Source organism: Prionailurus bengalensis, chromosome A2, assembly GCF_016509475.1.
Source record: "Prionailurus bengalensis isolate Pbe53 chromosome A2, Fcat_Pben_1.1_paternal_pri, whole genome shotgun sequence".
NCBI lineage: Eukaryota > Metazoa > Chordata > Mammalia > Carnivora > Felidae > Prionailurus > Prionailurus bengalensis.
In genome coordinates, this window is record NC_057348.1 from 163,231,235 (window position 1) to 163,257,697 (window position 26,463).

General features: G+C 54.2%; 1 protein-coding gene across 1 annotated transcript in view; it reads right to left on the reverse strand.

The window, feature by feature from the left end:
- Nucleotides 1–26,463, reverse strand: part of PRKAG2 (protein kinase AMP-activated non-catalytic subunit gamma 2) — a 260,976-nt gene that overhangs the window by 90,214 nt on the left and 144,299 nt on the right. The window contains 1 exon segment of the mRNA XM_043589972.1: nucleotides 9,659–9,876. Coding sequence (XP_043445907.1) covers nucleotides 9,659–9,876 — 218 coding nt within the window.

A 26,463-nucleotide genomic window follows, 5' to 3' on the forward strand; every position in this document is an offset into this window, starting at 1 on the left:
CCCAGACTTTAGCCTCTACTACAAAGCTGTAATCATCAAGACAGTATGGTATTGGCACAAAAACAGACACATAGACCAATGGAATAGAGACTCCAGAATTGGACCCACAGATGTATGGCCAACTAATCTTTGACAAAGAGGAAAGAATATCCAATGGAAAAAAGACAGTCTCTTTAACAAATGAGAGCTTTCCCATTTAATAAATGGTGCTGGGAGAACTGGACAGCAACATGCAGAAGAATGAAACTAGACCACTTTCTTACACCATTCACAAAAATAAACTCAAAATGGATGAAGGACCTGAATGTGAGGCAGGAAACCATCAAAACCCTAGAGGAGAAAGCAGGAAAAAACCTCTCTGACCTCAGCCACAGCAATTTCTTACTCAACACATCTCTAAAGGCAAGGGAATTAAAAGAAAAATTGAACTATTGGGACCTCATCAAGATAAAAAGTTTCTGCACTGCAAAGGAAACAATCAACAAAACTAAAAGGCAACCGACGGAATGGGAAAAGATATTTGCCAATGACATATCAGATAAAGGGCTAGTATCCAAAATCTATAAAGAACTCATCAAACTCCACACCTGAAAAACAAATAATCCATAAAGAATTGGGCAGAAGACATGAATAGACACTTCTCTAAAGAAGACATCCAGATGGCCAAGAGGCACATGAAAAGATGCTCAACGTCACTCCTCATCAGGGAAATACAAATCAAAACCACACTGGGATACCACCTCACGCTGGTCAGAGTGGCTAAAATGAACAAATCAGGAGACTATAGATGCTGGTGAAGATGTGGAGAAATGGGAACCCTCTTGCACTGTTGGTGGGAATGCAAACTGGGGCAGCCGCTCTGGAAATCAGTGTGGAGGTTCCTCAAAAAATTAAAAATAGATCTACCCTATGACCCAGCAATAGCACTGCTAGGAATTTACCCAGGGGATACAGGAGTGCTGATGCACAGGGGCACTTGTACCCCAATGTTTATAGCAGCACTTTCAACAATAGCCAAATTATGGAAAGAGCCTAAATGTCCACCAACTGACGAATGGATAAAGAAGATGTGGTTTATATATACATTGGAATGCTACTAGGCAATGAGAAAGAATGAAATCTGGCCATTTGCAGCAATATGGATGGAACTGGAGGGTATTGTGCTAAGTGAAATAAGTCAGGCAGAGAAAGACAGATACCATATTTTTTCACTCTTATGTAGATCCTGAGAAACTTAATAGAAGACCAGGTGGGGAGGGGAAGGGGGGAAAAGTTAGAGAGGGAGGGAGGCAAACCATAAGAGACTCTTAAATACAGAGAACAAACTGAGGGCTGGTGGGGGGTGGGGGAGAGGGGAAAATGGGTGATGGGCACTGAAAAAGGCACCTGTTGGGATGAGCCCTGGGTGTTGTATGGAAACCAGTTTGACAATAAATTATATATATATATGTATGTATGTATGTGTATATATATATGTGCTTGTGTGTATATATATATACATATATATATGTATGTATATATATATGTGTGTGTATATATATATATATATATATATATATATATATATAAGCTCAGTGGTTTAAGACAGCAATATTAATTTATTACCTGCCATGGAGAATTGTGCCCTGCCTCCCAAATTCATATGTTGAAGCCCTTAATCCCCCAGTGTGACTGTATTTGGAGATGGGGCCTTTTAAAGAAGTTACTAAAGGTAAGTGAGGTAATAGGGTGGGGCCCTAATCCAATAGGACTTGTGTTCTTATAAGAGGAGGAAGAGACAAGAAGAATGTGTGTGTACAGAGGAAAGACCATGTGGGGACACAGCGAGACAGTGGCCATCTGCAGCCAAGGAGGCCTCAGGAGAAACCAAACCTGTCAACACCTTGATCTTGGACTTCTGGCCTTCACAGCTGTGACAAATGAATTTCTGCTAAGCCCCCTAGTCTGTGGCATTTTGTTCTAATAGCCCTAGAAGAATAATACATTATTTCTTATGGCTTCTGTGGGTCAGGAATTCATGAGCAGTTCAGCTGGGTGGTCCTGGATCTGTGACCAGGTCTCTCGGTCCAGTATTGGCTGGGGCTGCAGTCTCATCCAAAGGCTTGACTGCGGCTGGAGGATTCACATCCATGGTGGTTCACTCCCACAGCTGGGAAGCTGGTGGTGGGTGTTGGCTGGGACCTTAGTGCCTCTCCCCCCTGGGCCTAATAAAACCATTTTCATTCATCCCCCACCAACGAAACCCTTTTCTTCAGTTTAGTTACGTGTTAAATATATCACAAGAAGAAATGTGATAGCCTTTTTTGTCACCTATCAGAATTTTGGGATCATAAATCAAAGAAATTAAGTTGAGAATAAGTCCATGCTTGGTACTTGTGAGGTCCTGCTCAGATCCCCCTTGAGAAATGAAGGATTTCCCCCCAGCCATTCGGGATCTGCCAGGCGATGACCCTCAATGATTAGCCAGGACAGCCCTTGGCTGAATAGAGTCGTCTTGTCCGAGGTTAACCCCCTCCCAGGAGAGCTGTCATCTAATGACTGGCTGATGTAAGTGGAGAAAGGCCTGGCTCCTTCACCCCAACTTGGGACAGCCCTGAGGAGCGTCCCCCTCCCCCTCACTGGTTTTAGCGTTCCCTGTGGGTCTGCTGAAGACCTTGGCGAGACTGCACTGCATTTCAGCTTCTCCCTCAGGCCCTTCCGTCTCCTTCCTTTCTCTCCCAAGCATTGATCCTAAGAGTGCTTCCTAATAAACATCCTGCACATTCATTTCTGTCTAGAGTCAGCCTCTCAGGGAACATGAACTGCAGCGGCCACCTTTTTGGGAAATTACTCTCTGAGAAGTCCGCCATCTCAATGAGACTCCTCACATAGAGATAAATGAACTTCTAGACTCCAGGATGCTGTGTTCAGCTGCAGATGCAGCTGTGGAAACCCAGTGGTAAGACGTATATGTGGTGGATCTCACAATTGGCCCACAGCCTCCACCTCTTCCCACGTCTATGCTCTCCACAGTGTGACTTCGTCACTTCTGCCTTGTTCTGTTGGCCAAAGCAAGTGAAAAACCCAGCCCAGCTTTAAGGGCAGAGGAAACAGATTCTGTCTCAGGTAGGGGTCCGTATACCAGATCTACACCTAGGCATCATGAAGACTTGTATACGCTTCCGTGTCTTCTGGAATCATGTCACTGCCATAAGAACAACTTGGGATGGCCTCCTGGGGGAGCAGAGACCACACGGAACAGAGGTGAGACATTCCAGCTGGGGCCACCCTGGCCCTACCAGATGCCAAGTGACCTGGTAAGTGACCGCAGACGTGTAAGCACAGCCAAGACCAGAAGGGTGCCCAAGCCAAAGTGAGGACCCACAGAATTGTGAGCCCAATAGACGGTTGCCATCTTACATTTTGGGGAGGTTTGTTATGGCAACAGAAGAGCTGATACAGCACGCGATCGTGTCGGATACAGGAGTCAACCAGGCAAGAGAAGAAGAGACCCCAGGCTGCAGGAGATACCTTGGGTTCCTTGTCATTGGCTTAGGAACTGACTCTGCTTCTAGGGACTCTGACCCAAGACACAGGTCAAGAGTGAGATTCCTAGAAGAAAAAGAGGGAGAGCACAGGAATAACTGTTGTGGAAAGGACACTGGAGAAGTACTGAGCCCTCTCGTACCCTCATATCAAGTTGCCAATGCAACGGAAGACGGTTCTTCCGCCGGTCCAAGACAAACACCTCCCACCACCCAAGGAATCTCACCCATTTCCTTCATAAGAGCGGAACCTAATGCTCGCCTTTTCCCTTCTGTTGTTAACCACTTCCCTCCTACTGACTCTGTCCCGATTAGTGCTTACATCTATTCCCATTTGTAGGAAGAAACCGTCACCTCCATTCTAACAGCGACAGCCCGCTCTCCTCCCCTTCAAAGTCAGGACTCTTGAGTTATCTACATGAGAGACTTGTACTTCTTCACGTCTTTGTCATTCAACCCACGTTCAGTGGCTTACACGCTTGACCACAGTATTCTTGCCAGTGTTGTTAGTGACCTCAGTCCTTACATTCTAGGCCAGTCTACTGCATTTGGCGTCACTGGTCACTCCTCCAAACGCATGAAACACATTCCTTTTGCTTCTGTGTGTGCCTACTTTTCTGCCTCATTTCAAGGCAATTCGGAATCCCTTCCCTTTATTTGTTCCTTAAATGTCCATGTTTTTCTGGCTCTCTTCTCACCTACCATATGTTTTTGTGGATTATTTCATCTATGATCATGGCATGAATTACCATTCATATTCTGATAATTTTCAATCTCTAAAAAAATTTTTTTTAATGTTTTTTTATTTTTATTTTATTTTTTTTTTTTGAGAGAGAGACAAAGCATGAGCAGGGGTGGGGCCGAGAGAGAAGGAGACACAGAATCTGAAGCAGGCTCCAGGCTCTGAGACGTCAGCACAGAGCCCAACGTGGAGCTCAAACCTACGAACTTTGAGATCATGTCCTGAGCCGAAGTCAGACGCTCAACCGACTGAGCCACCCAGGCGCCCCATGATGATTTTCAATCTTAATTTCTAGCTCCAGATGCACATATCCAACTGCCCTTTGGATACCTCTTCTTGAATGTTCCACGGACACCTTATTATACCACCACCCGAACACACAAACGTGTGCCTATACACACGCGTGCACCTCGCACGTGCACACACACACACACACACACACACACACACAGAGGCACACACACACAGCCTGCTCCTCCTCCTCCCCTGTTCCCTACCCCAGCAAGTGCAACTCCCATTCGTTCAGTTTCCTAAGGCAGAACTTCTGGAGTCATCCTTGATTCTACTCCCCCCGCCCCCTCCCCTGCCACCAGCTAATCAATCACAGCCTTCTAAATTCTTTCCAATTCAACCTCTTAAATAGCTCTTTACTTATTAACACCGGTCCACTTCTTTCCACCATCAGCTACCACCGGGCCCAGATGATTGCGCCCCATGTCTCATCTGAGCCCCCGTGCGACTCAATTTCAATCTCATTTCCACACCCACCCACCCACCCAGAGCATCCAAAAAGGCAAAGCTGATTATTGCTCTCGTCTGCTGAAAAAAACGTCCGCTTCCTTCCTCTGGGATCGGTTCTTCCACTCACTCAGACGAGACTGGGTGTTTTCTCCCGTAATAACAGCACAGGTTCTATCAAACTCTCGTAACTATTCACCTGTCTGCACCCCCCAGATAGACGACTTTCCCGCCTGTGTGCAGCGAGCCATTAGCTATCTCTTGAAGCCCTCCAGTGTACAATGTGCTGTTAATCAAGCAGTGAACAGAACAAACACGGCCCTGCCTCACGCGAGCGTCTCACACATTTGTCACCTGTTCCCCCTTCCTGCGCACAGTTTCTGGCACATAGCAGTTGCTTACTAAGTATGTGTCGAATAAATAAATAATAAACATGAATGCTATCTAGGGGGCGTCTGGGTGGCTCAGTCGATTCAGCATCCAACTCTTGATTTTGGCTCAGGTCACGATCTCACGGTTGTGAGATCGAGCCCCACGTCGGGCTCTGCGCTGACAGCGTGGAGCCTGTTTGGGATTCTCTCTGACCCTCTCTCTCCACTCCGCCTCCCTCTCAAGATAAATAAATAAACATTAAAAAAAATATGAGTGCTATCTACTAAAGACTAACTATTTGCCTTTATCCCCATTCCAATTTTAGAGTAAGATTCATGGGAACACATTTTGTGAAATGGATCTTCAGGGTCCGCGTTTACACAAAGTGCCTTTTTGTTCCAAAGGGCAGAGACAAATTATTTCTAAATATTTTTAGGCTGACAGAGTCATTAAGCGACTCACATTCCTCCAATGAAGATTATGCTGGTAGCCAATTATTGAAATCAGCCGAGCTCTTAAGGAACTTAGCACATAAAGACGACTGACACAATTCAACGATAAAGAAGCACATTTTACATGAACTTGAAATGACCATCAGCCCTCCTGCTAAGGGTCTGCTCAAAGCAGAACAGACCCAGCAAGCAGCGGCTGTGGAGGCCGTGAGCAGGAGCTCCCAGACGCCTTGGGTGACAAAGGTTACCGATGCAATCAGGCCTGTCCCATGTCAGGGAGCCAGTGGGGACTCTGTCTTCCAATTTTGAAATGTATTATTTCACAACATAAGTGGAGAGCCTCTGGCGATCACCCTGATTTTCTGAAGCTCAAACTATATAAACGCTGTAGTCTTGTCTGAATCACTTTTTAAAAAAGAATTAGATGGGGGCGCCTGGGTGGCCTAGCCGGATAAGTGTCTGACTTCAGCTCAGGTCATGATCTTATGGTTCGTGAGTTCGAGCCCCACGTTGGGCTCTGTGCTGACAGCTCGGAGCCTGGAGCCTGCTTCGGATTCTGTGTCTCCCTCTCTCTCTGCCCCTCCCCTGCCACTCATGCTCTCTCTCTCTCTCTCAAAAATAAACATTAAAAAATTGTAGTAAAATATACATAATATAAAATTTACCATCTTAACCATTTTTAAGAGTCCAACTCAATGGTAGTGGTTTTTAAAAATTTTTTTTTTAATGTTTATTTATTTTTGAGACAATGTGAGAGACAGAGTGCAAGCAGGGGAGGTGCAGAGAGGGAGGAAGACATAGAATCCGAAGCAGGCTCCAGGCTCCGAGCTGTCAGCCCAGAGCCTGACGCGGGGCTCGAACTCATGAACCGTGAGATCATGACCTGAGCTGAAGTCGGACGCTCAACCCACTGAGCCACCCGGGCGCCCCAATGGTAGTGGTTTTAAGCGCATTCACACTGTTGTGCAACCAGCACCCCCATCATCTCCAAAACTTTTCATCTTCCCATACTGGAACTCTGTCCCCATGAAACGCTAACTCCCCATTCCTCCCCGCCCAGCCCCTGGCAGTTACCGTTCTATTTTCTGTGTCTATGAATCTGACTACTCTGGGGACCTCATGCACGTGGAATCACACAGGACTTGTCCTTTTGTGGCTGACTTACTTCACTCAGCATCGCGTCCTCAGGGCTCATCCAGGTTGTGGCAGGTGTCAGGACTGCCTTCCCTTTTAAGGCTAAGATCCCCTTGTATGGAATGGCCACATCTTGTCTCTCAGGACGTTGGGATGATTGCTGGAACATCGCTGAAATGTCACACGCGCCATCGGCCACGTGCGGGGAATCGCGGGCCCCGACCGGGGCACGCATCACTGAGCGTGGAAGACAGCTGAAGACACTTCCTCTCTGGCCCCGGAACGACCTGGGAAATCCCAGAAGGACCCCGGCCTGTGGGCCTCGACCACGGGCTTCTGGGTTTTCCAGTCAATGTCCCAGGAAAAAAAACTGGCATTGGCCCAAGAGCGCCCTCTGGATTCTCTCCTACTTAAACTCGGAAAGGCCGGCACGAGACTTCTGCAATCATGACCGCCGCCAGTGACCTCAACTGAAAATAACGGTTTTCTCTTCAAATCTCTGCCTCTTCCTAAACGGGGCCGTGCTATCAGGCATCACTAGTCAACGAGGAGAAACCGGTATTTTGAGACTTTGGCCTCCCTGCTGGTCACTTCTGTCTCTAGTCCTCCTCCTGCTCCCGGCCCCCACGGGCTCCCTCTGTCCCAGATCTCCTGTGTTAAATGCCCAGGAGACCCTTTCTAGATCGTCTCTCGCTCCCGCCCCAGAACGTGGGGGCCCTTCCTCTGAGCGCCATAGCTCTCCGGGGCCAAGCCCTGTAGCCTGCCTCATCTGGGCTGTTTCTCTGCTTCCTCGGCTTCCCGTCTCCAGCCCACCTCCTAGTCCGCTGCTGGGTTCTGGACCCTCGGAGAGGGCCCGCGGCCCTGCTCCTTCTCTATGCTGTAGTCTTGCTCCTTCCTGCCCAAGTCACGGCGAATGTTCTTCTCTGGAAGGCTCTCCCTTCACCTCCCCGCCTCTCACTTAAACCCTCCCAGTTACACAAGGCTCAGCTCACTGGTGCCACTGCACTGGGGCCTTCATGGCCCTTATCAGACAACAGTATTTCCCTGCTCTCCTCCTCTAGAGTGGACTATTTGCCTACTCTCCGTCCCCACTCGACCTCCTTTCTGCTTTTACTTAACGGCTTTATCTGAGCGTTCTTCTTCTTTTTTTTTTTTTTAAGTTTATTTTTTGAGAGAGAGAGAGAGAGAGAAAGTGCCGTGGGGGAGAGGCAGAGAGAGAGGGAGAATCCCAAGCAGGCGCCACTCTCAGCGCAGAGCCCGACGCGGGGCTCGAACTCGCAAACCGTGAGGTCATGACCTGAGCTGAAGTCGGACGCTTAACGGCCTGAGCCACCCAGGCGGCCCTGGTGGAGTGTTCTTCTGTTCCCGGTAAGACTGGAAGCCCGAGAAGGCAGAGATAATACATTGCATTTTATCCCTCGGCACCCGGAACAATACTCTGCTAAGGGCACGCTCGTCAAGTCATCGCCAAAAGAGCGAGGAGAACAGCGATGGTATCTTCTCTGCATGACAGACCCAGGTTGGCGCCCCAAAGAGAACCACCCCAGTGGTTGGGTTGTGTCCCCCCAAACAGCTACGGAGAAGGCTTCCGCTCCGATGCCCGTGAGCGTGACCCCGTTTGGAAATAAGGTCTTTGCAGGCGTGACAAAGTAAAGACGAGCCGGAGCACGGCTGGGCCCTAATCCAGGATGAAGGGCGGCCCTACAAGAAGGGGGAAACGTGGACACGTGCAGACACAGGGCCCACAGCCACGGGAAGACCGAGGCAGAGGCTGGTGTGATGCGGCCACAAGCCAAGAAAAGCTGGGGCTCTCGGAAGCCTGAGGAGTCGAGGGAGGGGCGTCCCCGCTAGAGACTTCGCAGGGAGCAGGGTCCTGCCCCAACCAGGACTTCAGACCGCCAGCCTCGGGCGCGGTGAGACAAGAGCTTCCTGTTCTTGTAAGCCACCCCCCCCCCAAGTTCATGCGCTTTGTTACAGCGGCCCCAGGGAACGAATCCAGCAACCGAATACGACAGTTCCACCCACATAGACGGACTCCGGACACACTTCTCGCACCCTTGCTGGGCCCAGGGGTAACACTGAGCATCGACGTGCCTTCTACGAGCCAGGCAGGGTTGGAGGGCGTCTCCACGCTTGGGGCCACCGTGCTGCTGGCGAGGGCCCGCGTCCCGCCACTAGGCCGGCTTCTCCCGCCGGGGTTCACTAGCCCCCCTCCTCGGGAGGGTGCAGGGGCCCCGGGCTCCCCGCCCCCCCCCCCCCCCCCCCGAAAGCCTCACCTTCGCCAGCACGCTCCCCAACCCAAATGCTGCCAACCTTGAAATCTTAACACTCGACAATAAAACTTCAATTCGAAAAGCCTGTTGCTTTGCCTATGGCTTCTCCCTTGGGTTTCCCAATCAGGATACATTCAAATAAAGCTCTTCAGGGCTGATTTTTGTTCGTTGGTTGGTTTTTAAAGAAGCTGAGGCAAGAGACCCTTTCCGGTCACGCCGCAGACATGACCACTTTCCATTTAATTTCCGCTTGCCCGCTGTGCCCTCAGCAGTTTTTGTTGTCGTCGTCGTTGTTTTTCCTCAGCCTGCGATTTATGATAAAATATACCAGAAAGGTCGGGGGTGCACAGCCTTGACTTCGGCTACGTTCAGCCAGACTCTGCCCTCCCTCCCGACGCCTGGCGGCCCGGCCCACGGACTTACGGTTCTGGAGGAAGCATGGTGCGTGGGTGATGCTGATGGAGGCCCGGCTGCGCTCTGGAAGGAGGACGGGCAGTACCTCTGGCCTGCGTCCGGAGGGGAAGTGGAGGCGTAGATGCGATTTTCCAGTCGCTCAGGCTCATGCTTGTAGGATTCGAGAGGAAACGTGTGCTGCTTGGCCGCTTGGGTGGGTGTCGACGGAGAGGAGGAGAGGCCTGAGGCTGAGGAGGAGACCACAAGAGCTGTTAGGAGTCTGGCTGAGACAGAAGAAGGCAAGAGAAGGGCTCTTCCGTTTCTAAGAGCCCCAAATCTCAAATGGCAAGAATCTAAATTATTAAATTCTGAATGTTGGGGACAAGCTCGTATCAACATATATATATATATATTTTTAATGATTAGTTCTGAGAGACAGAGAGAGAGACACAGGTGAGCAGGGGAGGGGCAGAGAGAGAGGGAGACACAGATGCCGAAGCAGGCTCCGGGCCTCGAGCTGTCAGCACAGAGCCCTGACGCGGGGCTCGAACCCACGAGTCGAAGTCGGACGCTCAACCGACTGAACCACCCGGGTGCCCCTTTATCAACGTACTCCTCCCCTGCAGAGCGTGTGGCCAGAGCACACGGAGTGGAACCAGGGTAGGGAAGTTCATAAAGTAGGCCACAGAGACAAAGGTCGACGTTGCGGAAGGTCACGTGACGACTAAGAACCACACGAAACGTGCGATGACCGTCAAAACGCGCAACCTAAATCTTGCCACCGTGAGTTTGCGGAGGCGAGAGTTGGCCACGAGGGTGAATGCTGAGGGGACGCGGGAGGAGGAGCAGGCCTGGGAAGGGGCCTCGCAAAGTGACGAAGTGAAAAGTCACACGGATAGGGACGAGCGGGAAGCAGATGCGGAGTGGGGGGGTGCGGCAAAGAATTGCGGGGAGACCGTCTACTTCAACAGGGTGTGTGCAATCCAGGGGCCTGCCTCGGGCGGGCGGCCATCACTCCCGTCTAGCTGACCGTGCCATAAATCATCGTTGGGGCTATGCGTGTCCCCCAAATAGCTGTGTGGAAGTCTGAACCCCCGGCACTTGTGAATGTGACCTTATTTGGAAAGAGGGTCTTTGCAGATGCCATCAGGTTACAATGAGGTCACGCTGGAGTAGGCTGGGCTCTTAACCCGACGGGACCGGTGTCCTTATAAGAGGAGAAGCCATAGAAATGGACACACACTCTGACGAGAGAGGCAGAGACCGAAGTGATGCATCCCTAGGCCAAGGAGCACCAAGTGCCCTCAGCGACCAGAAGCTAAAAGAGGCACCAGAGGACGCTACCCAGGGTCTCAGAGGGAGCACGGCCCTGCTGACACCTTGGCTTTAGTCCAAACGTTAAGCCACGCAAGACAAAGCAAGGATGTTGGGAGACGGAGCCCGAGGGTTACCTGCCGTGTCCCGCGTTCCAGACCCCTCTGCTCACACGGAGACACGTGCGCTCCCTTCTCTGCCTCCGTGCTCGCTCCCCGGAGGGGCCTCCCACTCCTCAGGAGTCAGTTCAACCGACCTCCTTTTCCTGACGCCACGGCCTGTGGCTTCTCGCTCCCCCGGACCCAGGAGCACGTCGTATCTGTGCAGCACGTGACCAGGGAACGAGAAGATATTTCACGCTAAAGCCAAGCGTGAAACCGCCTCAGTCTTCTGTCCCCAGCAGAAGCCGCCCTTTGTCTGTGGGGCAGGGGCTCTGGGCCACACTGCTGGGTCCCCACAGCAGCCAGCGCCGGCCTGGTGAGGGGAAGGAAGGTTCCTGGAAGACGCTTGCCCCAGCAGGCAAGGCGGGACAAGAGAGCACGAAGGGCCTAAGGCTCCAGCTCAGCTCGCGTCTTCTCTGCCTCCCCGAGCCCAGAGAGTGTGGGGGGCACGTAGGTCCCTGGTGGGCATTTCGGAAGGAATCCGTCAAAGGAGGAGCGTCGTCTTCTAGGGAGCCGCTCTTCCCGCGAAGCCATCCCGAGTGGGAAGGCCCGCTCCAGGCAGATCCCCGGGAGGCAGGTGACAGCAGGAGACAGAACACTCCAGCACCCACGGGTTTGTGGGTCTCAACTTAAGGCACAAAAAGGCCTCCGACAGGACAGCCCCCGACTCTTAAAAACAAAAGCTTTCCCCCAGAGGCCTTGAGAAGCCAGGCTTGCGGCGAGGCGGGGCTGGGGGTGGGGGAGGAAGGGGAGAGAGGATGAAGCACAGGGGATCTGGGGGGTCTCCAGCTGGTGGGGGGCAGGGGGAGACGGGAAGGGTCCGGCAGGCAGGGGGAGAGAGGGGTCGCCTGGCCCAGGTCTGCTCTAGCGTCACGGCTCCAACGTTCCCCGGCGATGCCTGCAGAGCGGCGAGGGACGAGGATGCCAGCCAGGGGGCTCCAGGGGGGGCGCCTGGGTCATCAGAGGGCTGGGCTGGGGAGCAGCGGAGGGGGCTGCTTTGTGGAGCCCCGCCTCCCCGGGCTGGTGGCGCGTCCTTCCCTGGCTCTTCCAGCGAGAGTCCTCAGCTGGCCCGCTAGCCCGGCCCGTCACAGCGTGGCCCAGAACAGGCCAGTTCCCACGGCACCGTCGAGCAGGGAATTCTGTGTTCTGCGCTCCCAATGCTCTCCTGGCCGCTGGACACAGAGGCCCACCCCCCCCCCCCCCCCCCCGGTACTTTCCGAGGCCGAGTGCTGGAGACCCAGGGGGCCGTTGGGACTCCAGGCTGGGGCCACCAACCACGTTCTAACAGCCTGTGAGAGGCCCTCCCGCGAAGCCCCTGTAGGGGTCTTGGCTTTCCGCGTGAAGGAGGGACAGGCCCAGCGACGCCCAGCACCCCTCGGTGCCGAAGCACCCGTGTCTGTCCGAACACAGGGCACAATCCAGACCAGCCCCTCCATCTTGCCTGTGACTTTCCTCCCAGATCCGGCTCATACTGGCTCAAACCACACCTACAGAGGAGTGTTCCGAGGCACGGACAAATCATGTCCCTCTGTGAAGGCGCTTTGGCAACATCTAGCAAAGCTACACGTGCACATGCTCCTTGGCCCCGCAGTCTGCTTCTGGGATTTCCTTCCACAGACCTAGGGGCAGAGCTGCTAAACGGCGAGCGTGTGGGGTCCTTCGTGACCGTGGTGCTTTTATTTTTTTATTATTTTTTTAAATGCTTATTTATTTTTGACAGAGAGAGACAGACAGAGCATGAGCAGGGGAGGGGCAGAGAGAGAGGGAGACACAGAATCCGAATCAGGTTCCAGGCTCTGAGCCATCAGCACAGAGCCTGATGTGGGGCTCGAACTCACGGACCGTGAGATCATGACCTGAGCCGAAGTCAGACGCTTAACCGACCGAGCCACTCAGGCGCGCCCCATACAGTGGTGCTTTGGAAAGCAGGGACTGGAGGGCCGCCTGGGTGGCTCAGTCCCTTGAGCATCAGACTCTCGATTGCGGCTCAGGTCACGATCCCAGGGTCTTGGGATCAAGCCCCGGGTCAGGATCCACACAGTATAGACCCTGCTTAAGATTCTCTCTCTCTCCCTCTAAAAATAAATAAGTAAACAAACAAAAATAGGCAAAAATTAAAAATTAAAATACAATACAATAAAACAAAATAAAGCAAAAGCAGAGATTGGAGACGCAGGTGCTCCTGGGCGGGAAGAGGCTAACGTGATGACCGCATATCCACAGGGATGGCCATGGCTCCCCGACGGGGCACGACGAGCTTCCTCATCCTTACCTCGGAGACGCGGCGGCAAGTGAAAAGGCAAACCCCAGAGCCATCCGTAGAGAATGAAACCATTTCTGGTCCCAGAAAAGGGGATGGGAATGTATATACGTATCCGTCCGCATGTGTGGAGTGTCTGGGGAAGGCTGTGAAAGCCCCGGAGGCGGGAACGGCTGGCAGGAAACACTGTCACACTGCACCCTTTGTCATTTTACAACTTTCGTATCACGTGGATGTGCCCTCTACTCAGAAAATTACTTTCTCCAGCCCCGATTCTGCTTTTGAGCCAAGAGGCTGGCTAACACCGAATGTAAGCGTCTCCTGCCCCCTGCCCTGATCCCAGCCACCCCCACCAGCCCTGAAGGGAGGTCTGTGTCCCCACCTACATGAAAGCACTCCGAGGGCGGGCCTGGGCGCGCTCTCTCTCTCTCTCTCTCTGTCTGCAAGAAGCTCTCCCATTTACAACATTCTTCAGGGATCAAGCCCAGTCACCATGAAGGAAGGGACAGTCATAGCTGGTAGAACTCCTTGCGAGCTCTTTGGATCTAGAATGTTCCTTCCTACGTGTGAATAATTAGAGAGAACAAGACTGAGCAGCTTGCCACCTAAGAGGGCTCTTGAGAGCACGAATGGCGGCTCCCGCTTCTCCTGTGGCTCGGCCTCTGTGGGCCGTCCCCACGTGAGTCCTGGAAGGGTCCTAAGCCCGTGCTGACCAAGGGCAGGAAGGACGGCGGAGAAGACACGCAGCCCTAGACACAACCTCGCTGCACTGTTTGCAGTGAGGAGATGATGGGTGGGCTTCCCATCTGGTGGCGGGAGCGACTGGTTTCTGGGGGAAGGGCGTGATTCTCCGTGCCCCCCAAGACAGCCCCTCTCACCGAAATCTTTCCAAGTTCAAAGGATCCTTCCACCTTGCCACCTGGCCTCCTCTCAGAGTGGGTGGTCTTGCTGCCCAAGACAGAAGGATGCTCTGGACTCTGGGGGGAGGGGGGCGCGGGGAGAGAATGACCCTTCCGGAAAGTGGGGCTTCACAGGCCGGCAGGCAGGAGAACTTAGAAAGTGCTGGGTGTGGCAGAGAAGTGAGAGGCGGGTGGGAGGGAAGGGGGTCCCGGGGGAGAGTGGGCTTGGGGCTCTGCGGGATTCCTCCCGCGGGGTGGCCTGGGGTAGGCAAGGGCGGGCCTCGTCCAAACGTGTTTCTCTTCTGCCCCAGCCGGCAAGAGCGGAGACATGCGAGGCGGGTAGAGAGGAGACTTCTAGTCGCTTCTCTGCTGTTTCACCCGGGGCAGGGAGGGGGCATCCTACGAAGGAAGGCGGGGCAGTTCTGCATAGACGAATCCAGCCGCACGCGACAGAACCAGGACGGTCCTCACCGAAAGAATCCTAGCCAGCGGGAATCGGCAGTGAGGGAGTCCTAAACTTGTCCCTCTTTTGTCGACCGGTGTCACAATTTATCAACAAAGAGGGGAGTGGGGCCGTGCTGCCACGATCCCCCAGTATTCTGGAAATCGACCAACGTCTCTCCCAATCACAGGGCAAACCGCCAGAGCGCGATCGTTCAGGAAGGCCACGGTCTACCCAGCCGGCTGCCGGGGGCCAGGCCCGTGCAGGCGCGGAGGAGGGGGCAGGTTCCCGCGAAGCAGACGACTCCCACCTTTGAGACCCGCTTGGGGAAACTGGGTCGACGCCACACCGAAGCCCAAACCAGGCACGCCCCGTGGTGAGCCCTGGAGCGAAAAGCGTGTAACGCTAACCCAGGAGGGGCTCGGAGAAAGGGCGGGAAAGCCCGGCGGAGACACCAGGAGGGAGCCGGGCCCGCGCCTCGGAAAATAAGACACATCTGCCCCCGATCAGGCGACTTTCCGAAGGGCCCAGGCAAGACCGGGCTGTGGCCACGGTACCCAGGGCACAGATAGGTTTCCCCCGTTGTGCTCTTCTGAGAAGGCTTTCCTTCTTTCTTCTGCTTCTTAAGGACTTTGTTTAGAGCTGCTGTCGGCCTCCGAGAGCGAACAATGCCTTTGATTTTCCTGGGGCGGCAGCCAGGATAAGTGAATAGGCACACTGAGCCAACAGAAATGGCTCCTGGCAGCCACGCAAGACATCAGGCAAGTGGCTCCAGACACCAGGGAGCCATGAGCTGGTGACTTCACGGGGCCAGGCCGTACTGGCATGAGCTACGTCTAGAGAGGCGGGGGAGGAGACAGAACAGCGGTGCCCCCGGGAGCAAGACGGCAGGGGTCTGCGGAAGGACAGCAATGCGGGGAGGAAGGAGGAGGCCCTTGTGCAAATCAAGGCCCTTGAGCAAACCAAGCCCTTGTGTCGGGAAACGTAAACCAGGTAGACCAGACGGCTGCGTGCTGGGCGCGGGCACGTGTGCCCCCTTCCCCCTGCCCTTGGGCAGCGCACGGTCTGAATAACAAGAGAGAGGAGAAAATTCATCCCGTTCCTGATCTTAAACGTCCTCGCTGACCGCTGTCCCAGGAGAGGAGCAAATATTCAATATGCATCGGATGGGAGACTCGCCTATATGCAGTTTTTTAAAAAATTATTATTTTTTAACGTCTATTCATTTTTGAGAGAGAGAGAGAGCGCACACGAGTGGGGGAGGGGCAGAGAGGGAAGGAGACACAGAATCCGAAACAGGCTCCGAGCTCCACGCTGTCAGTGCAGAGCCCGACGCGGGGCTCAAACTCATGAACCGCAAGATCGTGACCTGGGCCGAAGTCGCCCGCTTAACCGACCGAGCCACCCAGGCGCCCCGCGAATCTGGGTTTTCTGAAGTTCCCCAGGTGGTTCGGTGGCCAGACAAGTTCTGAACCATTAATTGAATATAGACTCCTCATTCTGTAGGTAAGAAAGTTCTAGAAGAAGTTCTTCCATTCTTTGTGGCCATGTAGAACCAGGCCCCCAGCCCTCTCTCCCAGTCTCTCTCTCTCATAGCTCTCTTCTTCAAGAGGGGAAGTTCTCTTCTGAGTCCCAAGCCCCCTGCCTGGTCTCTGAGGGAAATCATTCTTCCCACCGTCGACGGCAGTCTCATGCAGATGACCCTGAATTATGCCTCATCTCTGGTCACCAGGTGTTCCTTCAGCCACTGGACAGTGCTCCCAGGGCCCTTCCCCTTTTCAGCTCTTGCTCCAAATGTTCCAGAATCACTCATTTCCTAAAAGACCCTTTCCTGACATCCTCCCCACCTCACCCACCCCAGCCGGGTCCCCCTCTCTCTCTTAGGGGTTAAGTTTCCGGACTCTCGTCCCAGGACTGGCCTAGGCTTTGGTTTCCTTACAAACCAACGGCTTTGGCCCTGGCCATCCTTGACTTTAGTCTCAATTCACATGTCGACTGGAAGTCGGGTTTTAGGCTGCAAGTTTTGCTTATAGACTCCAAGAATCTGTTTTGCAATCTTTTATCATTGGAACGATTCAAAATATGTTGGAGGCTGTCTAGAGTCATTTGGGAATCAAAGCGTTATGGTAATCCAGTGGGTGAAAAATTCTTTCTCTAAAGAAAACACAAAATTCTTTTAGGACATTTTCTGAGGTTCTTATTCGCCTAGAAGGAATCCAGGAAAAACTAGTTTTACACGGCTGTGCACACCCAATAGGGGTCTAATGGAGTGGGCTCAAGCATGTTGATAGTTGCATAGGTAAACTGGAAAAGGACACAAAATGAAAACAGGGACTGACTCTAGATCAGTCCCTGCAGTGTGGTCCCTACAGCCTCTGGTGTTGCCCTGGCCTTTAGAAGAGCTGTGCCCTCAGGGGCGCCTGGGTGGCTCAGTCGGTCGAGCGTCCGACTTCGGCTCAGGTCACGATCTCGCGGTTCGTGAGTTCAAGTCCCACGTCGGGCTCTGTGCTGACAGCTCAGAGCCTGGAGCCTGCTTCGGATTCTTTGTCCCTTCTGTCTCTGTCCCTCCCCCACTCACACTCTGTGTGTGTGTCTCTCTCTCTCTCAAAAATAAACATTAAAAAAAGAAAAGACAAAGAGCTGTGCCCTCTTCACACGCATCTGCAGGTCCGAGGTCTGCTTCGTGAACCCAAAATATAACCCTTGCTACTTTAGCAAAGCATAGGTGCCTTTTGATGTTGAAGCTAAAAGTCAATCCTCGGGGAAAGGAAGAGAGAAAAAAAACTCCTCAGTCGCTTTGCAAGAGGGAGACATTCTAGAACAGTCCACCTCCCATCTAAAACAGATTCTGAAAAGCAGGTCGCTAAGGATTTGCCAACGAAGGGGCAATAGCTACGCGGGTCCCTTCTGCCGACGATCTTTGTGGAATCGTGAAAGCAACAGGTGTTTGATACTGTGTAGATCGATTGGGCTGCATGCGACAGAATCAGGATAGTCCCCACCAAAAGAATCCCAGCCAGGGGGAATCGGCGCTGAGGCACCGCAGCAGACAAACATCCCGTGGCCTCATTGTACAGTGGAGGAAACGCAGGCCCTGAGAGGTGAAGTGTCAGGCCCGAGGGCAGCAGCTAGGTCGGAAGCCGGACCATGCAGAGCCATCACTTGGGTCTCTAGACCCCCAGCCCGGGGCCGTGAGAGCTTTCGGACACCGGCTTCGCACCCACGGAGTCCCAGGGAGGAGACCATCTGTGTCGGCGAGAGGAAAGAGCAGGTGTTCACCCAGGAGGACAGCAGGTGCGCGGGGTCAGAGGTGGGAGGGTGAGACCCAAGAGTACCCGTGGGACCCACAATGCTGCACGCGGGCTCTCACTGGCCGGCCCCAGGCTCTTCCTTCCGTGTCCACCAGCTGCCCCCGTCCCTCTGGCAGGCTGCACAGAAGGAGTGGATAGCGACAAGCCGTGGCCAGGACATACTGGATGTGGGGCAGGAGGAGCTGAGGTTCCTTCCTGGGTCAGTACGGTGACCGTCACTTCCTGAGAGCACACAGGAGAAGAACGCTAATTCAGTAAGAGAGCCGCGGAGCCGCCAGGTGCCCAGTGGGCAGGGGGAAGGCTGTCTGGCATTGGCCAGAGGTGGGGCTGGAATGTTTCTGGGCAGGAGCCCCCCCCCACCCTGCCCTGCCCGGCTCGGATGCGCTCCTAGGTCAGGACTCGATTTCCGCGCAAGTTCAGATGAGTCTTTCTAACCTCCGTTTCTCCAAGATGCCTGTTTACTGCAGTGCGGTTCCGGCCAATTGTTCCGGCCAAGCCAGCCTGTCCCGGGCACGCGGTGTCACCGTGATGTAACACAGCAGATCCGGCAGAACTCTGCCGATTTGGGAGCACAGGGAGGGTCGAGGCCCCCAGGCCCCGAAAGCAACCAGTAGCTATGTCCGCTGAGGGACCCTCACGGGGAGAAGAGGGAGCCAGAAGATGGGGTGGAAAATCAGCATGGATAACCAAATCAGGGGCAGCCAGCGACCACGCCTAACCAGGACCCCTGCACGTGGAAGCTTCCAGAGCGGGCTCTGAGAATCAGAATCTTTACCTTGAGTTTTTCCTACACTTTGCATGATGTGGGCCTCTTAAAAAAAAAAAAAAAAAAGTTTCTTATTTTGAGAGAGAGGGCCAGCGGGGGAGGGGCAGAGAGAGAGAGGGAGACAGAATCCCACGCAGGCTGTCAGCGCAGAGCCCAACGCGGAGCTCGAGCTCGTGAACCGCGAGGGCATACCCTGAGCTGAAATCAAGAGTCGGATGCTGAGCTGACCCAGCCCCCCGGGCGCCCCACAGTTTGGGCCTTTTGAATCGAAGCGGTACCCCTGATGAGAGCTCCTCCCTCCCACAGACCGTGGGCTCAGGCTGCTGGCGACGTGTGCCCCTGCCAGCTACGCTCGAAGCCCCACCTCGGAGTGTCCCCGGGCTGTTTAACCTTACCCTCGAGGGCGCTCCCAGATCCCCCCCCTGCCTCCACGCTCTGGACCCAATAGCAGCGACAAGGGGATGTGGGTACCTAGAAAGTGCTCTGAGCCACTGTCCCCTCCCTGAGGGACGTCTCGGGTGGTTCCCAGATGTCTAAGACACTCTGTTCTACCAGGCGTGATGGCATTCGGGCCTCGGGAGCACGCTTTCCAGACCTCGGCTTTGGAGGCCACGTGCAGCCAAGCGGGACGGGGAGGCAGAGGCTGGGGGCCGGGAGACGGTCTGTGGGTGAGCGACTCCGGCCCGGCAGTCACCTGCCCGCTGGGTCTCCGGGCAGGCCAGGTGGTGGCCAGCAGCCAGCTGTGGGCATTCCCTCCCTGGGGTGCTGGCTGCAGCCGGCTGCCACGGGACTCCGACCGGGGCTCTCCTGTGGGTCTGTTGACTCAACGTATCACCTGACACCACACGCCGGGCCCTCTGGGTGCCAGTGAGACCGGACGGGCGTGTGCGAGGCCAGGGAGGCCTCAGGCCGGGAAGGCATCCAGGCTGCCTCTGGGGCCGGTGCTGGTTTCTATGGTGCCGCTCTGGACTCTGGATTCTCCTCATTCAGCTCATGAAGAAAGGGACCGCGGGCCATACTGGGTATCTGCTCCCAGGGAAGAATGGGTAGATTCCCCGTGAAGGGGGAAGAGGGGAGGAAGGAAAGCGGCAGAGAGAAGGGAGTCAAGCATCTCACGCTGAAAACACAGGTTTCGGCGTCTCCTTCCTCTTCTTTTTTTAAAAAGTTTTATTTATTTTTGAGAGAGAGAGAGAGAGACAGAGCGTGAGCAGGGGAGGGGCAGAGAGAGGGGGAAACACAGAATCCGAAGCAGGCTCCAGGCTCCGAGCTGTCAGCACAGAGTTCAACGCGGGGCTCGAACTCACCAAGTGCAAGATCATGACCTGAGCCAAAGTGGGACGCTTAACCGACTGAGCCACCCAGGCACCCCTCGGCTGTGTCCTTTTAGAGGCAATCCAGAACCTCAGGCCTGGGATTTGCCTCTGCCTTCAACAATCCAACAACAACACGGCAGCAGTTCTGGGAGTTTAGGGCCATGAGCAAAGCTGACGGCACCATCCCTCGGTTTTTCTTTGTGTTTAGTAGAGAGGTAACAAGGCGACCGGAGGGAATGAGGACAAGCACTCATTCTGGGGATCCCAGGATCCCTCACCTTCCAGTGTCTGACTTACATCGACCACAAGTGCCCAAGCCTGTTTTATGGGTAGGAGAAGCCAGCCTCCTATGTATAGGACTTTGGGGTTTGGAAGGTCCCTTGACCCCTTCCAAATACCTGACCTACTCAACCAGTCTCTCTGGTGACCCAGCCTCCCCTTTCTCCAGGTTGTTTTTACATGAAAGACTCTAGGTCCTGTTCATCGTGGCCAACCTGCTGAAGGCTGACCTGGATGACAGTTCCCTACAAATGACCCCAAGGAGATGCGGTCACTGGGGACATGAGTGAAGGGAAGAAGGACAGGGCCAGGATCTCCGGACTCAGTTGTGGCCAGATAGTAAATTTCCTCTCTTCCTAATTTTCTCTCTGGAGCTCCCCCCGCTGGGTTTCTAGAACTGGGGTATAAGAAATGATATCAGAACCCTGTGCCTAGGGGAGCAAGTTTTTCTCTCTTTACTTTCTGATTCACTCCACAGCTTTAGCATCGATTGTTGGCTAAGTTCATCTTTTGTAAAGCTGCTTTCTCGAGATCACTGGTGACCAAGCGTCATCCTAGGATCAAGCTAACTTATTCCTCCTGTTTATGCACCTTGCACGTTCCACCATCACAAATTATAGTATGCTGTCATTACTCCTTTACATATCCTGTCTCCTCCACTAAGCATGATCGGTAGTGAATTGTATTTACCATCGTCTCCCCAGCTCGGTACACAATCCCTACTCTGTAAGTACTCATAGGGCTACGTGGCACACCTTAGTTCCACAAAACGCCCGATGAGAACAGTTCATAAAAGAACACATGGATGAGCTGGATTTCATTAAAATTTAAAACGTAAGCTCTTCGGGGCGCCTGGGTGGCTCAGTCCGTTAAGCGTCGGACTTTGGCTCAGGTCACGATCTTGCGATCTGTGGGTTCGAGCCCCGCGTCGGGCTCTGTGCTGACAGCCTGGAGCCTGGATCCTGCTTCAGCTTCTGTGTCTCCCTCTCTCTCTCCCCCTCCCCCACTTGTGTTCTGTCTCTCTCTCTCTCTCTCAACAAATAAACATTAAAAAATAAATAAATAAAACGTAAGCCCTTCAAAAGATACCGTTAGGAAAATGAGACAAGATAAGCGACAGGGAGAAAGTATTTGCAAATCGTATGTGCTAAAGATTTTGTATCTAGAATATATAAAGAACGCTCGAAACTCAATAACAAGAGAACAAATGGTTCTATAAAAAAAAGTGAACAGAAGGCTAAGGTTAAGACAGATACTTCCCCAGAGAAGGCATACAGATGACAAATACGTGTGCTGAAAGACACTTGGCATCATTAACCGTCAAGTCATTAGGGATAAGCACATTATAGCAACGAGATGTCCCTGAGCACCACGAGATGAGCTACGTTCTTTCTAAAACCGACAATACAAAGTGTTGGCAAGGATGTGGAGCCACGGGAACTCCCGTGCATTGCTGGTGGGAACGCAAAATAGTGCAGTCGGTTTGGAAAACAGTTGGACAGTTGCTCACGAAGTCACCGGTACATATACCATAGAGCCCCACAAGGCCACTCTAGAAGAAGTAAAAACTCGTGTTCATACAAAACTGGGATGCAAATGCTTATAGTGGTTTTGCTTATAGTTGCCTCAAGCCGGAAACAATCCCCAAAGTCCTTCAACTGGTGAATTAATAAACGAGCTGGTGCATCCAAACGGTGGAACATTCCTCAGTAATAAAAAGGAAAGGACCGTTGAGATATAAAGCATCAGGGACGCATCTCTGACGCATTTTGCTAAGTGAAAGAAGGCTATACGCTAAATTTCACCATCTAAATAGAAATTATAGGGGAAAAAGCAAAATTATAGGGGACAGGAAAATTATAGGTTGCCGGGGGTTGGGGATGTGGGAAGAAGTTGACCATAGAGGGGCACTAGGGAATTTTGGGGGGTGACAGAACTGTTCTATATCTCAGTGGTGGTGTTGAGTATTCAATTACATACATTTGTCAAGACTCACAGAACTGCGCACTTAAGAGGGGTGGATTTTACTGTATGTAAACTATACGTCAGTAAACTTGACTGTAAAAACAAAAAAGATCTCTAACGTGATTTTGAGGGGGGCTGTCTATGCAGCCCGGACTAATGTCATTTCCCCTGGGCCTTGAGGGAAAGATGGGTAGGACAGGGCTGTGCTGTGACGCAGACAGGGTAGGGGTGCGATGCAGACACGGGCGGGGCTGGAATGCAGACCTGGGTAGGGGGTGTGACGTAGATACGGGTAGGGGTGTGACAGACATGGGCAGGGCTGGGATGCACTCACAGGTAGGGCCGGGAGGCCGACTCCAAAACATTACCGTATAAGTCGGGCCTTGGCAGTGTGATGTAAGCCTGTTCAATTAAAAACGGCAGCTACAATCCCCCCTCCCTCTGGGCGGAAGATTATTTGGGGAGACAGGACGGAGTGACCACTGCTGTGCAGGGGAGAGGAGTGAGGTCTGGGCTCTGGGAGCCCCCGAGCTGGCCAGCCCGTGCCCTCCTGGCCCCTTGGGAAGGGGAGCAGGTGAGGAGAGTTCCCAGAGAGTGTGCGGGGAGAAGGGGGCCGAGGGAGGCCTGGCGGTCAGCCTCACCAAGCCTCACGTTCGCGGCCTCTGGGCAGGCACGGCTGAGTGGTGCCCAGAGCCGCAGCCATGGCCTTGGACACGTCGGTGAGTGGTCATGGTCTCCACGGGGCTCCTGGCATCGGCCTGAGCCCACAGACCGTGGAGGGTTCTGTACAACTGTGTCACCACCGGGGCTTTCTCCATTCTAGAACGTTACGGAAAAATAAGGACTTTGCTGTTTTTTAAAGACCTCCGTGCTAAGCACACGAACAGTTATGAATATCCGAGAAACAGGTTAGTAAAACTTGGCGACAAGCTACCTTGTTCATCAGAACCATTTTTAAAAATTTATTTGTATTGTAAAATGCAAAGAACACCAAATTCGCCATCTTAACTATTTTTAAGCGATCGCGTGGCATTAAATACGGTCACACCGTTGTGCGACCATCAGCACCATCCGTCTCCAGAACTTTCCACCGTCCCAAACTGAAGCTCCATCCCTACTAAACACTAACCCCCATCCCCCCCACCCCCAGCCCCCCACCCTGCCACTTTCTGTGTCTATGACTCTGACCCCTCCCGGGACCTCACGCACGTGGAGTCACCCGGTGTTTCTCCTTTTGTGACTGGCTTACGTCACTCAGCATGATGTCCTCAAGGTTTATCCATGTTGTAGCAGCTGTAGGGATTTATTCCTTTTTTTTTTTTAATGTTTATTTATTTTTGAGACAGCGCGCGCGCAAGCACGACACCCCCGCTTGGTCCGAAGATTCTGTGTGTGCGATGCCGGGCCGCGGTCACAGGACCCCGCGTGGGTCACCAAGCCTGCAGCGGGAGGGAGTCCAGGGAGATGTCAGACATTCCTTGCCTTCCCGCGGCCAAGTTTCCGATGCGCTATCTGAGAAGCCTTGCCAAGGGTAATGTGACATTTACATGACTCCCGGTGAGGCTGCCGGCAGTGACATAACTGGAGGGAGGGACGGTTGGGGGTGTGTCCCCCGGGCAGCAAGCCTGCAGCTGGGCACACAGTCCGCTGACTCGGTGTTGTGTAAATTAAAGCAGCGATCACCTGGTCGCCCGTGTCACGGCTGACCCTCCTCCCCTGTGACCGCATCACGAAGCTAGTCACCTCCACGTGGGGTTCTCTTTGGCCTGCCTTTTCCCAAGAAAGCTATCTGAGAAGAGACCTCTCATCTTTCCCTGGCGGGGGGGGGGTGACACAAATCCCATAGCGGGAGTTATTCTGAGGGGTCCCCGGAGAGGATAAACCCCCCCGGCAGTGGGTGTCTGTGACAGGAGTCACCGAGCTCACCGGGGGCTCCCGAGGGCCAGCGTGGAGGGGCCTGCAGATACCCTGGTGGGAAACGCAGCCCCTGCCCTCTCTCAGCCTATTCTGTGAGGAACTTCGGCGGCAGACCCCAGCCCCGCCGTTCACCAGCGCTGCTCACTTCGGACCTGAGCCTCAGCTTAGCCATTGGTGAAATGGGCAAATAAAAAACCAGCTCCTGAACGGGACCCTCCCCCGGGGAGCAGGGCACCTTAGCTTCCAAGGTGCGCTGAAAGCTGCTTCTCTGCACGGTGGTCTGAGCAGAAGCTGCCAGGCCGGGTGCCAGCCCGACCCTCAGCCCACTGTGCAGGGCACCCCTGGCCCACAGACCCCCGGGGGCTCGAGTGCCAGGTGGACGGGCCGAAACCGCGGGCCCCGCCTCCTGCAGACTTAGCACCGCAAGAACAGTGTGGAGCTCATCCGGCAGAGGCGGCGGACCCTGCTCTGCGCGCACAGCACCCCAGCCCTCGCGGGGTCTGAGGCCGTGGGCCTGATGCCAGAACGAGGGCCCCGTGTGGCCTCTGCTAGGGTCTCCGGTGGTCGGGCCTCACGTCGGGGTCTCCCGCCCCGCGCCTGCCGGGGCTGCGGGAGCCTCACAGACCTCCTCCTTCCCTTCCTTCCCCCTTCCTCTTGACCGTCTGTAGTGAGGCTCTGACAAGCCGCAGCCTCAGCTAACGGTGCCGTCAGAGACCCCTCCTGCCCACCCGGGGACTTCTCACCGCCACGTGCAGCCCGGGCAGCTCCTGGCCCCGATGACAGGCTGCGGGGCTGGGCGCCGATTCAGGACCGTATTGGGGATACAGTGGCCAAGGCTGGTCTGGCGACCCGGGCAAACCGGAAGGTAGGGGGCTTCCCGGGGACAAAGCCAGGGCCTTTGCTGCGGTGGTCACCTGCTCTGCAGGCCTGGGCCTCCGGCCACTCAAGACAAGGGCCTCTTTTCCTCGCCTAAATATCGTACGGCCAAGAGAAAAGCATCAGCCTCCGTCATGAAAGGTGACAGACGCTCCCCTCAACCTCCCGTCCGTCGCGAACCCTCGAAAATGCAGGGTCTTAGGTTTTAAACCCCCCAGGGAGAAAAGTAGGTTGGAGACCCAGGTGAGGGCGGAGCTGGGGCAGACCCCCCCCCCAAGTCAGAATAAGCACAGCTGCAGGGATGGGGGGAGGGGAGCAAGCCCGATGCCGGCCCCCGGGCTCGCCAGTGCCCCAGCTGAGGCCGCCCCTTCTCTGACCTCCACCCACCTCCGCTGCACCCCAGCTTGTCTCCTGTTGACAACCACGAAGGCTGACCTGAGTTGTAGCGAGAAACTCTCGGGGAGCCAAACGAACAGTTACACTGAGGGCGAGCCTGCTGTCGGGGTTTCCGGGCGGGGGGTCCCGCCTGGCGAGGACCGAAAATCCCTGGCGAAGGTCGCCCTCCTCCCCTGAGTAAGGCTGCTGCTGGCTGAGTCCCCGCACATCTGGAGGAGACATGTTCTCGGAAGAGGCTGGAGAATGATTCGAATCACTTACGTCGGGGGAGAGAGGTAGGGAAGCAACAGGATGGCGGAGGGGAAGCGGGCTGGTCCCAGGCAGCCACAAATCCGTGCTCGCGAACAGTCAGTAGGTCTCTGCAGGAGACCTCCACGCCTGCTGGTCTTTCGCTGCCCCTAAGATTAATGAAATAGTCCCCCGGGAGATCCTGCACTGTAGCTCTGTGCAGTGTGGCTTCTGTCTTCACAGTTAGTAGGACACAGGCCACCGAGCAAGTCATCATGAGACGTTTTCTGCCCCCACAAGGGGAGGCGAGGTGAGTTTCAGCAGCCCTCTCTCTGGCACCAAAGTATTTTCAGTCGAGCGAGGAGGTTAGAAGTATATTATACGCCTGCCTTCTGTTCTAGGTGCTGGGAACGGTGAGCCAGAGAACAGGCCGGGCCCCTGTGGACCTTAGTGCTTTGGACCCCGGTTCCTTGGAGTACAGTCTGGGGACCAGCCGCCCGGCATCATCGGGAGCCTGTCAGACACACAGATGCCAAGGCCTTCTCCCCCCCACCCCCCCCGCCCCGACCCCCAGAATCCAAATCTGCCTTTACCGAGATCCTCCGGTGACTTGTACAACTCGACTCTGGGCCAGTGGTTCAGACTAGAGCAAGGATCCTTGTCGTGAGCAGGGCTGGTGGAACCATAGTCTGGCCTCGACCCCTGAGC